Source organism: Halichoerus grypus, chromosome 3, assembly GCF_964656455.1.
Source record: "Halichoerus grypus chromosome 3, mHalGry1.hap1.1, whole genome shotgun sequence".
Classification (NCBI taxonomy): Eukaryota; Metazoa; Chordata; class Mammalia; order Carnivora; family Phocidae; genus Halichoerus; species Halichoerus grypus.
This window is the reverse complement of record NC_135714.1, coordinates 88,879,850-88,894,471: the sequence shown is the minus strand read 5'-3', so window position 1 is coordinate 88,894,471 and position 14,622 is coordinate 88,879,850. Positions and strand designations below refer to the sequence as shown.

Genomic DNA, 14,622 nt, shown 5'->3' with positions numbered 1-14,622 from the left:
CACAGAAGCTTAAGCAATTTGCTCTATATCACAAGACCAGAGGAGGAAAACCTGAGATTAGACTGGAGGCTTCCTGAAGCCACTTTCCTCTTTCATGCTCAAATTAAACAGAAAAGAAACATAATAAAAATGTATGAGGTTTCTTTAGACACAAGTTGCTCGGATGGAACATAGGATGGGGAATCGGAAGACCTGGGCTCTGATCTTACATCCGCTCTTTGCAGGTATTTGCCTCTGGAAAAGTTACTCTCTGAATGTGCTTCTTTATCTGTTAAGAATGACTGGCTTGGTTCCTTTCAACTCAAAGATTTCACTGTTTTGTGAGTGCTTCTGCTTAGGGAAGAGCAGATGTGAGTCAGGGTGAGTTCATAAGGTAAATGATGGCATGTGTAAGCTCTGAAAGGGTCTTGTGGGAACTTTAGACAACATGATAATTCATATAACCAGCACTGCCCCAGCTCCTGCTCACCCTTCCCCTTGGGCACATGGGGTGCAGGAAGGAGCAGATGGAAGAATATATGGAAATATATAGAAGGATCCAGTCTCTGTACCCACAGGCAGAACTGTGCAGCCTTCAGTGCTCTCTGCAACCACCCTTCCCCGATAGAGTCCTGGGGGTGCTCAGGGGCATGAGCCTCTTGGAAGCCATGGAAGTTCTGCTCATTCAAGGCATCCTGCCCCTCGCAGGACTCCTCCCCGCAGTGCACCCTGCCCTTCACTTACCCGGAGCTGTTCCTCCCTTCCTCAGCCCGAATGTTTCACACTGACAAACATGACTTGTAGGTATCACTGCTGGGTTAACATCTCTCCCATCTTTTTCCTGGGTCCCCTTCTCTTTTCCCACCGATGGCTGCCACGCTATAGCTGAGACAAGTCATCTCTTGCCACCACTCTTACATGTTTTTCAGTTTCCCAGAAGAGAAGTCTTGCTGTCTCTGTCTCTCACCAGGCCTATAAGGGCTTTACATCTTCATGTGTGCTTAATGTGTCGTGAAATGCTACATTTCTATAAATTTCAAAATATGTACGTCATTTTGTACCTCCTACATTCACCCAATTTTGTGTTCATATTCATTTGCCATTAGGAAACCAGGGTAGAAAACTAAATTAAAGAAAACTAGAGAGAATAAATAGGAATGGAGAGCAGAAACCCCATTTTCTTGACGCTTCCGCAAACAGTTGTATCTAGAAGTCCCTGTTGGGTGCCTCGCTGTTTTCAAAGAATCTTCCTCTACCAAGTGTTACTTACCCAATTGCTGCCAAAGCCGCTGAAGCCCCAAAGCCCTATAAAAGCACACCCACTCCTCACCATGGCTGCCTGCAGAAGGGGACTAAAAACCAGTCCTGCTCACCTCTCAAACCACTGAGATCCCTCTGTGCACTGTCACTGTCATGAAAAAAGCACACTTAGTGTTTCAGATAGGTGTCAGTGACCACCAACACCCCGAGCTCCAGAGGCAGGAGAAAACCTTAAAGACTGATGCCACGTTCACAGTGCAGAGAATCCAGTCAGTGATGTTATGATAACGTTGTATGGTGACAGATAGTGGCTATGCTCCTGGTAAGAAGTTGAATCACTATGCTGTCCATCTGAAACTAATGTGACAATGTGTGTCAACTATACTCAAATTAAAAAATTAATAAAGATAAATAAACCTCAAGGAAGAGTTGAAAATTCCGGGGGAAAAAAAAAAGACCAATGCCATGTTCTTCTCAGTATCACTCTTTCCATCCACGGCTGGTCCATGTTCCTTGTAGTTATTCTCCTCTTCTGTTTAAATGAGTTCTCTTTGAAAATGCAGTATTTAAAAGCAGCAAAATCGGTTTTGACAAGTGAATGTAAAATTATATCATGCTAAAAATTTTAAGCTACAACTCATTGTAAATTCCCATTGCCAGAACAGAAAACAATTGCCCTCAGGCGAGTGATATTACCTCTAAATGACCTATTTCCCTTTAGCACTCAATCCTCATAAGACAACTCCATTCCTTCCAATCTTTCAGTGTTCTTTCAAGTTGCCCCTGATTAGCAGTACCTGAAATAGTTGAGTCTTGAGTGATGTCTTACGTTAGAGTTCTAAAGAGCATTTGGTTTGAGGGAGAGAGAGAGAGAAGGGAAGGAAGGAAGGAAGAAAGAAAAGAAAATAGCAAGCAGGCTTTCCTAAAAGTCAGTCCAACTTATTTTTAGCTTAAATACACACATCATCATTTGTGAGTAATACACAGGGAATGCTTTAGAATTTAAAGTATAAGAGAGAAAACCTTATCAATCTACCTGTAGTTAAGATGTTAGCTGCTGTTTTTCATTATTACTATCTTTGGAATATCCTTCAGTACTTGTGAAATACATTCAGAAATAGATGGACAGATTCTCTTAACAAATAGGAGACCTACTCTCTACACCCAGGAAACCTAATTGTCATTTTTTGTCTGTACTTTTCTGACTTTCTTGCATATGTATATTTTTACTACATTATGTAGTGATGTCATTGTAACTTTATTTGAAGGGGACTCATAATACTTTATGCTCATACACCAGAAAATATTAATACACTACACGACATATGGTTCATTCTTCTTCAATACTTCCTTTTGATTTATGTCTTTTTATTTCATGAAGTGCAAGAAAACTTTGCTCAAAAAAAAAGTTCTATGACCTCAATTAGATGTTCTCTTAAGTTATTTTTGTATGTATCATTTTTTTCTGGTTCAAAATCAGCTCTTTGGGCACAGGTGCCTATCATGCCTATTTCGTCTTTATCCCATGAAACACTCAGGCCAGAGTAGAACAGGTAGAAAATTCTCACTAAATGTTAGTTGAATGAATTAATGCCTTCCAGAATCCTGTAGCTCGGACTTGGCGCTTAGAGTTATAGGAACCTCCTACTCTAAGTTTGAATATATTCTTCTTGATATAACTTATTAGAAAGGTAAAATGCTGTGAGTCACTTTCTCACTTTTCCTTCTTTCTGTTTTCCCTTAGTTCATTCAGGAAATAGCTTTATTTATTTAAATAGCTTTAAAATTTTGTGAGATACCTATTGAAATTATAAACATACGAAAAAATATTTAACCTTGCAAGTAATAAATGTAGAACTGAGCAAGAGTAAACTCTCATTTGTGCTTATTAAAATTGCCCCCCAAATAATTAAAATTGTGATATCCAATGCTGATGAAGTTGTGAAAAAGTAACACAGAGTGGGGGGTCCATCAAAACAGATAAAACTTGAATCCTTTTGGAAAGCAATTTAGAAATATTTACAGAGGTGGGTGTTTTAGTTTATCTTTAATAGCAAAGATTGGCAACAACCAAGTATTCAACTGTTTGGGACAGATTAAACATATGATCACGCCTGAGTTTGATAGATGTTAATCAAACTATTCACAAGACACTCATGAATACTATGTGAAAACAAATTTGTAGTATCAAATAATAAAAAATCAGAATGTCATACTATGTAATAAGCTTACAATTGCTTGAAAATATGTAAGCATAAATAAAAAAGACTAGAAGGAAACAGGACAAACTGAAAACAATTATTATAGGGGTGGAATCATAGGTGCATTTTTTGTTTCCTATTATGTTAAAAGATTATTTTAACAGTATATAAAAATTTTAAAACAGGATCAAGTTTTAGTCCCTCGGTATTCATATATTAAGGAGGATGTTAACCAGATACCTAAGCAATGTCTCTCTTCCTTGCTTGAAAATCTCAGCATGTACTTTGTTCAGTTCCAGGGGCTTAACCATTTTTTTATTATTTTTCTGGCTACCATGGTTCTTCTTTGAAAGTCTAAACAAAGTTTGTATTGTTTCCTGGCAGCATCTCTTATTTGCATTAAACCATGAGTTATGATATTAGTGCATCCTGTTGTGGATTCTTTGAAGAAAGCCGACTTGATAGCTCTTCTTCTGTTGCAGAGTAAATGATAGTCCTCTTTCCAGGCATATTCTATTTCTGAGTTCTTACTCTTTGCGATGTACAAATGGCCAATCAAAATTTTCCTATAATAGCCATTGCTTTTCTGTCAGCATTTTTGCCATTTATCCAAGGAAAGTGCAAGAGTTACAATTATAGTGTAACTTTATATACAAAGCAGAATTTCTTCCAGGAAGTTAAGTCTTTAGCAATTATAATAGTCCAGTATAGTAGTAAAATATTTTTTGCTCTTCTAGAAGGATAATGTAAGCTTCGTATTCTTGGTTTATCTGGGAGGTAAATATAAATCATCTTTATATAAGTTATATTTAGTTCAGTTTCCATACATTCTTGAAGGGTCATTTATAAATGAGGACTATAAGCCAAATGATAATGAGGATAGAAATACTCCTATGTATGCTCTCCCAATTTTTAGATGCTCTCATTCATTTTGGAATGCATCATATTGTTACGAGCACAACCTCTTAAGCTAGATCATGAGAGTTCAAATCTTGGCTAGAGTTGTGTAAAACTAGAGAAGTTGCTTAACCTCTCTGTGCTTAATTTCTTCATCTCTTAACTAGAGATAAAGTGGTACTTACCTCATAGAAATTTGTGAGATTAAGTGAATTGATGAATGTAAAGTTCCTGGCACTTAAAAATGGTACTATTATTATTAATGTACATGATTTCGAAGCTGAGAGCACAAATATTGAAATGGCACAATCTCTGCCCTGTAGGTGACTTAGAAAACATGCTTAAAAATCAACTAAATTTGCTGTGAGCCTAAAACTGCCCTAAAAATAAAGCCTGTTTTTTTTTTAATCAACTAAGGAGCAACTTTACTCCCTCATTGGAAAGAAGAAAGCTGTCCCATCATTGGTGTACACTCTAAAGGGCTTTGGGAATGTTTTTAAATGAAAATGAAATTCTAGTTGATATGACTTTGAGCCACATGGAAGCAGCAAGAGCTTACCTATCTTACCTTTGCTGCTGGGCACTTCATGACTTCTCTTTGGAAAACAATTGCTGGTTCAGAGCCTAGGAAAACTATTATACAATCTCTTCTTGCTGAGGTGGGAAACTTGTCTGACCTAGTAACCATCATCTTTCTCCTGAATGCCTATCACTCAATAGGACAATGAGAGCCACGGTTCTGAATGTCTTATTCTAATTATTTTTTACAGCGAAGTTGAGAAGAGAAACCGAAGGCATTTTTACTTTTGACTTTTGTGTCAAATGTGTTTAATTTTGTTGGTGTTCAAAGGTGTGTGTGTTCTTTAAGCTTTAGGTTTGGAAACGCTCATTTGATTAAATCTCATAAATATAGTGATTTAGTCTTTATTTTCCTGAGCTGATGAACCACTTAAAAGTTCTCCATCAAGAGAGCTTATGTTTTCAGATGTCTTTAATTCATTCCACAAACATTTATTTATTGCCTACAAGGTACCCAGCACCATGCTAGATACTCATTTCCGTCGGTAAGTTGCTTCAGCTTTCTTAATGGAGAAAAGACTGAACAAAGGAAATCAACCCTGTTTTATCCTTGTCCCCCAGCACATAGAATTTTGGACCAAATGAGCTAATTTGTATTTACCCTAGTAGGCACTTATTTTTCTACTTCTAGAGCATTATTGGATAGCTGTATCCTCTAATAATCTATATAATGTATGGATTTTGCGTATTTTATTTAATAGTATCTATTTTTTTCATGAGGGTGAGCCTGGGTTGCCTGGAACAGTAGGACAAAACGGAATACCAGGGCCAAAGGTTAGTACAAATGAAACCAAGCAGAATCATTTGAGATATGAGTTTTCATGAAATTGTAAGCTGTAACAATTTTTTATATCCCACTGGTTTTACTTGGATGGAATATTTGTCAGTAGTATAATATGCTGCAGTATAGAAGTTTGTGACTAATGACTAAATTGTTTAAGATTCTCATTAGCATTAAAAATGCAGAAAAACAAATAAGATAACAGTTGTCAAAATTTTTATTCTGGGATACTTCGATAACGTGAGAAAAAGCCCATATTTCAAATATGACTCTTGTCATTTTGCCACTTAATGAGTGTATTAAAATGTAGGCCTTGTCCATACTGCCTCAAATGTGCCTAATATTTATAAGACTTACTAAAGATGATTTTCACAGTGCCACTGTGGCCTTTCTTCAATATTTGGTCACCTCCAACACTTACACACACAAGCAGTTAATCAAATGAAGAGCAGAATAAAGATGTGGCATGTTTTGCTTTGTTTTTTTAAGATGTTTACTTTTTTAAAGTAATCTCTACACCCAATTCACAACCCCTAGATGAAGAGTGGTACGCTCTACCGGCTGATGTGGCATGTCTAAAATTTAAAAATGGATATAGTCTGAGTTACTAAATAGGGAAAACATATAACGAGGATTTTTTGGGGGTTGCAAATTTTCTTTGTTTTTTTGAAGAACAAATGAATCTGTCAAATATAAAAAGATTGGTGACAGTTTAGTTTAAACCAAACAGGCAGACAAATCCCAAATCCTTTGATGAGTGAGCATCCCTTGAAGTACATAACTAATGTCTAATCCCGTCAGCTGTGCGGGTGTGTACCTGCACCCACAGATGCCTGCCAGCTGATTTTACAGATCACATTGCTATTGACAGGCGCCTAGGACAGACCTAAAATTTATAGACCTGCCCTTTGTCCTGCAGGAGAGGAAAGGAAATATTCCTTCTGGGACTACAGCCATTCTCCTGTCTTTTCCCCTCTCTTGCTCCATGCGAAACAGCCAAATGATAAGAGTTAATGCTTAATGCATGTTCTCAGGTCTATTCTTCTGTTGCCTAGCAACCATCAGGATGGATGTTGAGCACTGAAAGGTGGCCAGAAATTCAGAAAGCCAAAGGGTCAGACTGAGTCCCAGCAAATGAAAAGAGTCTTGCCTCCAAACTGACTTCGAGGGGTTTTTAATTTTAAAAAACACAATAATCATCTTAAGCCAATTTTTTTTAAGCAGCCTGATCTCATGGTAACACTTACTGATGCTTTTCATAAGAAGAATATTATCATAATGTGTATGATTTACTTTAGAATTCTCCCACTCCATCACCTATGCCTTCCTGGGTAAAGTGAAAATAAGGATTCTCTTCAAAGCACAGTTTGGCATTTTAGTCCTCATACGGTCCAGGTCATCATTTTGAATAAAGACATTCTCCTAAACTCGCTTTGACTCTGCCCCATTCTAGTCTCTTTCCTGAAGGTACCACTGCTGCCTAAAATATACCTGATTTGGAACATGCTGGTTACCAGCAGGTTAGGGAGAATTCATGACACTCTGAAGGAGTCCAAGTTCAGGACCGTGTTTATGATCATGTTTGAAGAAGACAGATAGGAGAACTACACAGACTCCAGACCCCTGAAATAATCTATACACTGGGGGCTGCTTTGAGTAAAAGACCATGAAAGAATGTGCTAGCCCACCTTACTGCTTCTGAGTTTGGAGGAAATAAAAACTTGAAAACTAAGAAGCTGCTGAAGACATTGAATTGGTACCACATTGTTCTTAATGCCCCAAAAGCTGGATTCTGGATGATAATTTTAAATACCTTTCTTTAGTCCTTTAAAAGCAAAGAATTAAGATTACATTTGATATTGATATCCATGCCCAATTCTTCAGGAAACTCATCTTACCATTTGTTTTCAATATAGCAATTCTATGTTGCCAAAATAGAAAGTGTCGCATATAATTGACTTAGTATGTTCAATATCTGATTTTGTTAGGTGGTGTTTAATTGGGTGTTTTATAATTTAATGTGTCACTCAATCTTTGTTCTTTTGCTCAGGGAGAACCTGGAGATCAAGGCGAAAAGGTAGGAATGATTCTGCCTGTAATTATCTTTTTTTTTTCCCTAAAGAGGTATCAAACCAAAATATATAGAGGTATGGATGACTACATAGCAATAGATATAGATCCATAGATATAGATAGATATAACAACCACTGTTCGTGTCAAACTCTTAATTAGTAGAAGGAGAGAATAGTGTAATTCTTATGTATGGACAGAGGTTTGGGTAAAAAGGTTTAAAGAAATGGAGGGAAAGGAAGATATTTGAACATTCTATGTCAAGCTTCTAAGTGGTTTTCAAAAATCCCTAGGTCTGCAAAACTTCTGTTTTTACCTACTTGCTATTGCCACCCCAGTGCTTTTCTAAGCATCCATATCTCTCCCTATTGCTTCTTAGGTCATGAAGTTAAAGGAATACAGATGCTTACCTGCAACAAATACATTGGAAATTGCCCCACAAAGAATTCCTATAAAAAAGCAAAAAGAGAAACAAAAGGAGGAGAGTGCCATATGTTAAATTTATCACAGATGTCCTTCCTGACTACTTTTGGGGCGTCTTGATTATTTTTAGACTCTCAGTGCATATCGTGGTGCTAATTTTTCTGGTTCTCATGCTATTTACTTTAATAATGCTTGAGAAATGTGCTGCCTGCGTAGGAAGCTACCAACACATTACACCATACTCTTCAGAAGTGATGTGATCGTTCAGATAAATTAATATCATCACTTCTAATCCTAAAAGAAGTACATCTAAAGACCCCGCACACTTCTTGAATGTAACTGTATTTTTTGGCACTGTGAGGCAAAAATTAAAAAGGCATTTATTTAAATGGAGGGAGAGCAAAGCAGAGGGGACAGCTCAGTCAAACCCTTCATTTCGTGACCACTCTGAGCCAGTCTTCCTAATAAGAAAGTTTGTTGTGTCTGTTTTGTTTTTTTTTTTTAAAGAGATTTTTTTTTAATTTATTTATTTAATTGAGAGAGAGAGAGAGAGAGACAGCGTGAGAGGGAACACAAGCATGGGGAGTGGGAGAGGGAGAAGCAGGCCTCCGGCCGAGCAGGGAGCCCGATGCAGGGCTCGATCCCAGAACCCTGGGATCATGACCTGAGCTGAAGGCAGTCACTCAACCAACTGAGCCACCCAGGCGCCCCTGTCTGTTTTGTTTTTTAATAAAGGGATTTCCAAGCAATCTTTTGAAAAGTATGCTAATAGGCTGCCTGTCAAAGGTTCCTCATAAGAGATTATCAGTACATTTATTTGGTGTCCAACCAGTTCCTTGTAATTAACCTGAAATTAATTAGTCATCAGATCACTCTTCTGTGTAGAAATTAAGGAGGGGAAAGGATCAGTGCCAGCACCATCCCAGGGATTCATCAGATAGAGGCTCCGGCTCCCGGGCTCTGTGGTGTGTCAGTCACCATAGACAAACACCTGAGCAGGTTAGCTTCATATGTATGTGAAACACGAAAAGAAAATGGAGAGAAAAAATGTCTCTCTCCCCCACATCTCTTCCCTCTTCCAGGGAAACCATCATCAGTACTTTATCTCTTATTTAAAGGAAATTTTTAAATGATGCAAAAGTGATCTCTTATGAAGCTAAACAGAAGGGTGTTCCAGCTTATGGAATCTATGAACAATAATGCATTGTTACCGCTAATGGCTATCAGCTTATGCTGCATCAGATACTGGCCTAGTTGCTTTACACACATCATATTGTTTACTTCTTATAACCCCATAAAGCATTCTTGCCCTTCTGTTACACATGTGAAACGTGATGTAGGGAGCATTTCATTTGCCCAGTAGGTGCTGGAGCTGGGCTCAGTCTCTCTGGCGCCAAAGTCCATGATGTTTCCACTATAACATGCTGTAAGACTTAAATGAAAGAATTCAGCTTTGAAGGAATCAAAGCATGGATAATGAGTGAATGACCTTTTTTTCCTAATGCATTGCTTTGTGGTAGGAAAGAGATGTGAGGGAATAAGCACAGGAAATCTCAAAAATAACCCAGAAAGCATAAACTCCCCAATTTCTGTTACTATAATTAAAAAAGAGAGTGTTCAAATAAAATATAAAGTTCATTTCACAAATGCAAAACACATAGGTGCAGACAAATTAATCTTCCGCCCACAGTTTTGAGGGCTGTGTCATGCACTTTGAAGCCCTGGAGATTTGATTTGAGCTGAACTTGAAGACAGAGTAGGATTTACACAGAGAGAAGGGGCGGGGGGGCAGGAGCTCAGGTGGCAGGAATGGCAGGAAGGAAGGACACGCTGGCGCTAAGGCATGTGGCATATTGAGGGAATGGTCAGGAAAAAGGCTTTCTTGAGGAGAAAAGACATATCGTTAAGGAGGCTTTACGTGCCAGAATGAGCTAGTAGAAGTCAGAGAAAGTATTGCTTTCTGTTGCTATCATAGAATAGTTTAAAACTGTTCAGCTATGTTCATTGTAATAAATTTTATTTGGACCACTTGATATCAGGCAGCTGTTCAAGTAAAAATACATTAGCTCTGTAGAACATTTGCAACAGATTTTAATATATAGCGCACATGAAAGCAAACTCAAAATAATGAAAGCTACTGTGTGTAATGTCACCAATATATTTTACTATATCTCTCCCTCCCCCATTTTAGGGAGAAGCTGGAGAGAATGGCCCCAAAGGTGACACAGGCGAAAAGGTACAGTGTTGTAAAATATGAAAGAGTATGTGTATGAGCAAGAAATATTATTTCATGTATGTGAACACAGAAGATTTTGAGACAGGTAAATGAGTGGTAGTAACTTAGTGTGATAAGATGGGAAATAATTCTACAATTTTAGAGAACATTTGAATATCTAACTTATGAAGGTGATCGTTCTACAAACTCCTAGCTACAAATTTAAATATTTTATTTTTTTAATTAAAAAAATTTTTTTCTTTATTTATTTGACAGATAGAGACATAACGAGAGAGGGAACACAAGCAGGGAGAGTGGGAGAGGGAGAAGCAGGCTTCCTGCAGAGCAGGGAGCCCAATGTGGGGCTCGATCCCGGACCCTGAGATCATGACCTGAGCCGAAGGCAGATGCTTAACGACTGAGCCACCCAGGCGCCCCCAAATTTAAGTATTTTAAAAGTAAAATGGTATGTCACAAATTCTAGAAAATGTGTAGCTAGGTTTGCAGTAATATGGCCTTCAAGGAAGAAAACCATTTATTCATGTGTAAGTGGGGCACTCCCTTGATACTCAGAGATATAAACTCTGAAGTGATTCCATTTGTTCCGATTTGGGGAGAGAACAAGTCACAGGATTGGGATGAAATTTAAAAGTTTGAAAGTAAATGTCATTTGATTAGAGCCTCTAATGCAATCTTGAAAATTTGCCTTGACCTGAAATCTACTAAATCCAGATATTTTGCCAGGCTTTGTGTTGTCTTTTCTTTTTTTTAATCTTTTAAATCATTATTAGCATCTATATTACAGTGGTCTTGTGGCTCATCTTTCTACCTCTTCTCATCACCCCCCTCCCCGTCTATCATTATAGCTTCTACTTTGGCTTCATACTTCACAGATATCTCTGGCATAAGAAGGGTATTTCACTTCACTTGTGCTGTAAAGGATTAAGAAAAAGATCTTTTAAGAAACTGAAAATAGAATAGTCAGATTTTCATGAAAATCAAGCTAAGTAATTGAGTGATAAAAGATTTATTCATTTAAGCTTAGAGTTGAGGATAAAAATATTTCACTTTGAAAATTATTACAGTACAGATGGATAATGTTAGTCATAAAAGCATCCCCATAAAATAAAGAGAAATTTATCTTTCTCATTCTTATAAATATTAATATAAATATGGCATGGATGGTAGGAATGAATTAATATCACCAAGTCGCAGTTATGTTTGTATTCGAAGAGCAGTCCAGAAATTAGAGTGGACCCTCAGTCTCTGGTAGACTGGGGTTTCCCACTCTCATCATTATTGACATATTGGGCCAGATAATTCTTTGTTGTGGGGGCTGTTGGATGTTTAACATCATTCCTGGCCTGTGGCCGCTAGATTCCAATAATTGTGACAACCAAACCTATCTCTAGACATTGCCAAATGGCCCCTGGGGCACAAAATCACTTCTAGTTGAAACCATTGTTGTAGACCCATTTTATATACCTGTCAAATTTAATTATCATGCTGCAATCAAATATGACATACATATGCTTAATACTTAATAAGACCAACAGTGTACTTCGATCACTCTCGAAGTCAGAATTTCAAACCCCAGATATATAAACTTGGATGTTATATTTAACTTTCTTGTTTATACTTAAAACCAGAGGTCAGCAAACTTCCTATTAAGGGCCAGAAAGTAAATATCTTGGGTTTTCTGGGCCTTGTGGTCTCTGTCACCACTACTCAACTCTGTTCTTACAGTGTGACAGCAACCATAAACAGTATGTCCAGAAATGAGTATGACTATGTTCCAATAAAACTTGATTTCTGGGCACTGAAATTTTAATTTCATGAAATTTTCACATGTCATGAAATATTATTGTTCTTTGATTTTTTTTTTTTTTTAGCCATGTAAAAATGTAAAAACCATTCCTAGCACATGGGCCACACAAAAGCAGGTGCTAGCTGGAGTTGGCCCACGGGCCTTAGCTGCCAGTCTCTGCTTAAAGAAAGGAAATCTTCTAAACAGAGGGCGTTTTTTCAAGTGAAAAAAGCTTATGCCAAGTCTGAACTACACCTATGTGGATTCCTGTAGAGAATTTTATGCTTTAGAAGATGTATTTTTAAAGCTTCATTTTTGGAATGTAGGCCAATAATCGTTTCTTTAATGACACATTTTTAAATTTCAATTTTCCAGTAGTAAAGCAACTTTTTTTCTTTGAAAAGATCTTATATTAAAGCAAATCATTTACCATACCGACTCACATAGAGTAAACTCTCAATAAATGTTAGCTTTCTTACCACATGGAAATTGAAATCAACTAGATGGGCTGTTTTCTTTTTTATCAAAAATTTTATTAGTCAACTGAAATTAAGTACAAGAAATGCTTCAGTTAAAAGGGAAATCATTTCTATAAACTTTCAATGGGCCTAAAAGGGAATTGTAAATAAGAATCTGTAATGTATAATATGTAATCTGACCTGTAGCATTCATCCCGAGAATGCTGTAATTGGAATATAATTTTTGATGTGTTTTTTAAAACATTTCCTGCTTCTGTCATATAATTTGTTTCCAGTATGTTGGAAACACTCTTCTCACGGCCTTTGGGTTCAGTATGTGAAACTCATTCATCATTTACCAAGTTTGAGATGTAAAATCAAAAAATGCTTTTTTTTTCTGCCATTGAAGTAGTAAATTACGTCATTGACTGATTCACTTTAATAGGATTTTTTTTCCTTTTGATCCAACTCTGTGCCTTTGGATGGTAAAGCAATCTAAACCTTTCCAGACTGGTCATCTGGAAATGCTGTGGAACTGTAAAAACCATGAGGCTGGGTTTTGTCCCTGGCCAGCAACTGCAGTACACTCTAGGCTTGAGAGTAACACACCAAAGAACGATTTCAATCACGTGTGGAGTTATTACACAAAGGTCATGTTCTGCTCTTTGGAGCGTTAATCCCACCAACAAATGTAGAAATGGATTTGTTATCTCTTTCAAGCAACTTGAAAGTAGGTGTTTGTGCGGCAAGCTGAATGGTTTGATCATGCCAATCTGTTATTCACAATTCAGTCTGCTGATTCGGAAGCTCCACCTTCCCGGTCTTGGGACGACCTGACAGGTGCCTTCACTTTCTCTGGTCCCTCAGTCTCCATTCCCGGAAACACACTGCCTTCTTGGTTTATGCCTACATAGCATCTTTGATTTGCATCCTCTGAGCCTTTGCAGAAGCCGCACCCATATTTGGAGCTACCATCAAATTGTCTCTTCTTAAAATCACATGTGAAGGTCTATCTCCATGGGCCCCCACACCCCCCGGTCAATGTGGGGCCCTCTCTAACTCGGCACATGTGGTTGCCTCAGCTTAGAACACTCTTACTGTCTGTCCACTCCCACCTCCACCATCTATTCTTCAGTCCCCTGAGACCTTAATTTGTAAGTCATTTCCCTGGGGCAGCCTTTCAGTCTCCTTCAGATTGGTTAGGTTACCTACTCTATGCTCCCACAACACTCTTTAAAATCTCTTTCTTAACTGTTATCAGGGTTTATTGTCATTCCTTGTTTAACTGGACATCCATCTAGCTCATTGGGAAAGAAAAAAACACATAAATAAACAAAAAATCTATATGATGCCAAACTACTCCCAGCACCAATCCAAGTTCCTGGCACATACTTGTGAGATAATAAATATTTATTGAATAAAAAGTTTGTTTTCCTTTCAACTGCTTTTTATTTTCATGGAACGGTAGAACTTTTTCCTGTGACATGCATTTGTTTATCATGTCTTCTGCTATATACAGAAATAACAGTATTTCCCAAACATGAGAATCTTCCTATTTTTTTAATTTTTCTTTAAAAAAAATGGAAAGAAAGGAAGAAAAAGAAAGTATTTTTCATGCTTTCAATCAATAACATTTTTGTGTGTGTGTATTAGTATGTGACTGTCATGAGCACAGGCCAAGGGCGGGGACTGTAACTGCATTGCTCCCTGTTCTCACCCACCTCCCCGCATCCCTGCAAACAGAACACGGCTGGCTCATAATCAGTGCTCAACAAACAACTTATCGAATGAATTAATGAATGATAAAAATGTCACCACATTCACTTCATTTATCCGCTTAGACTTTATTAATACATACATAACATTATATACTAACTATTGTGTTTGAAAATAATCACGACCAAAAACAGAAACTCTCTGTGTTTGAATGATCAAAAGTCTAATTCATTTAT

At 37.5% G+C, this 14,622-nt stretch overlaps 1 protein-coding gene across 1 annotated transcript in view; it reads left to right on the top strand.

Annotated features, from left to right (window-relative positions):
- Positions 1 to 14,622, top strand: part of COL25A1 (collagen type XXV alpha 1 chain) — a 465,144-nt gene that overhangs the window by 372,228 nt on the left and 78,294 nt on the right. The window contains exons 13-15 of the mRNA XM_078069067.1: positions 5,637 to 5,690; positions 7,748 to 7,774; positions 10,382 to 10,426. Coding sequence (XP_077925193.1) covers positions 5,637 to 5,690; positions 7,748 to 7,774; positions 10,382 to 10,426 — 126 coding nt within the window. The remainder of the gene's footprint in view (positions 1 to 5,636; positions 5,691 to 7,747; positions 7,775 to 10,381; positions 10,427 to 14,622) is intronic.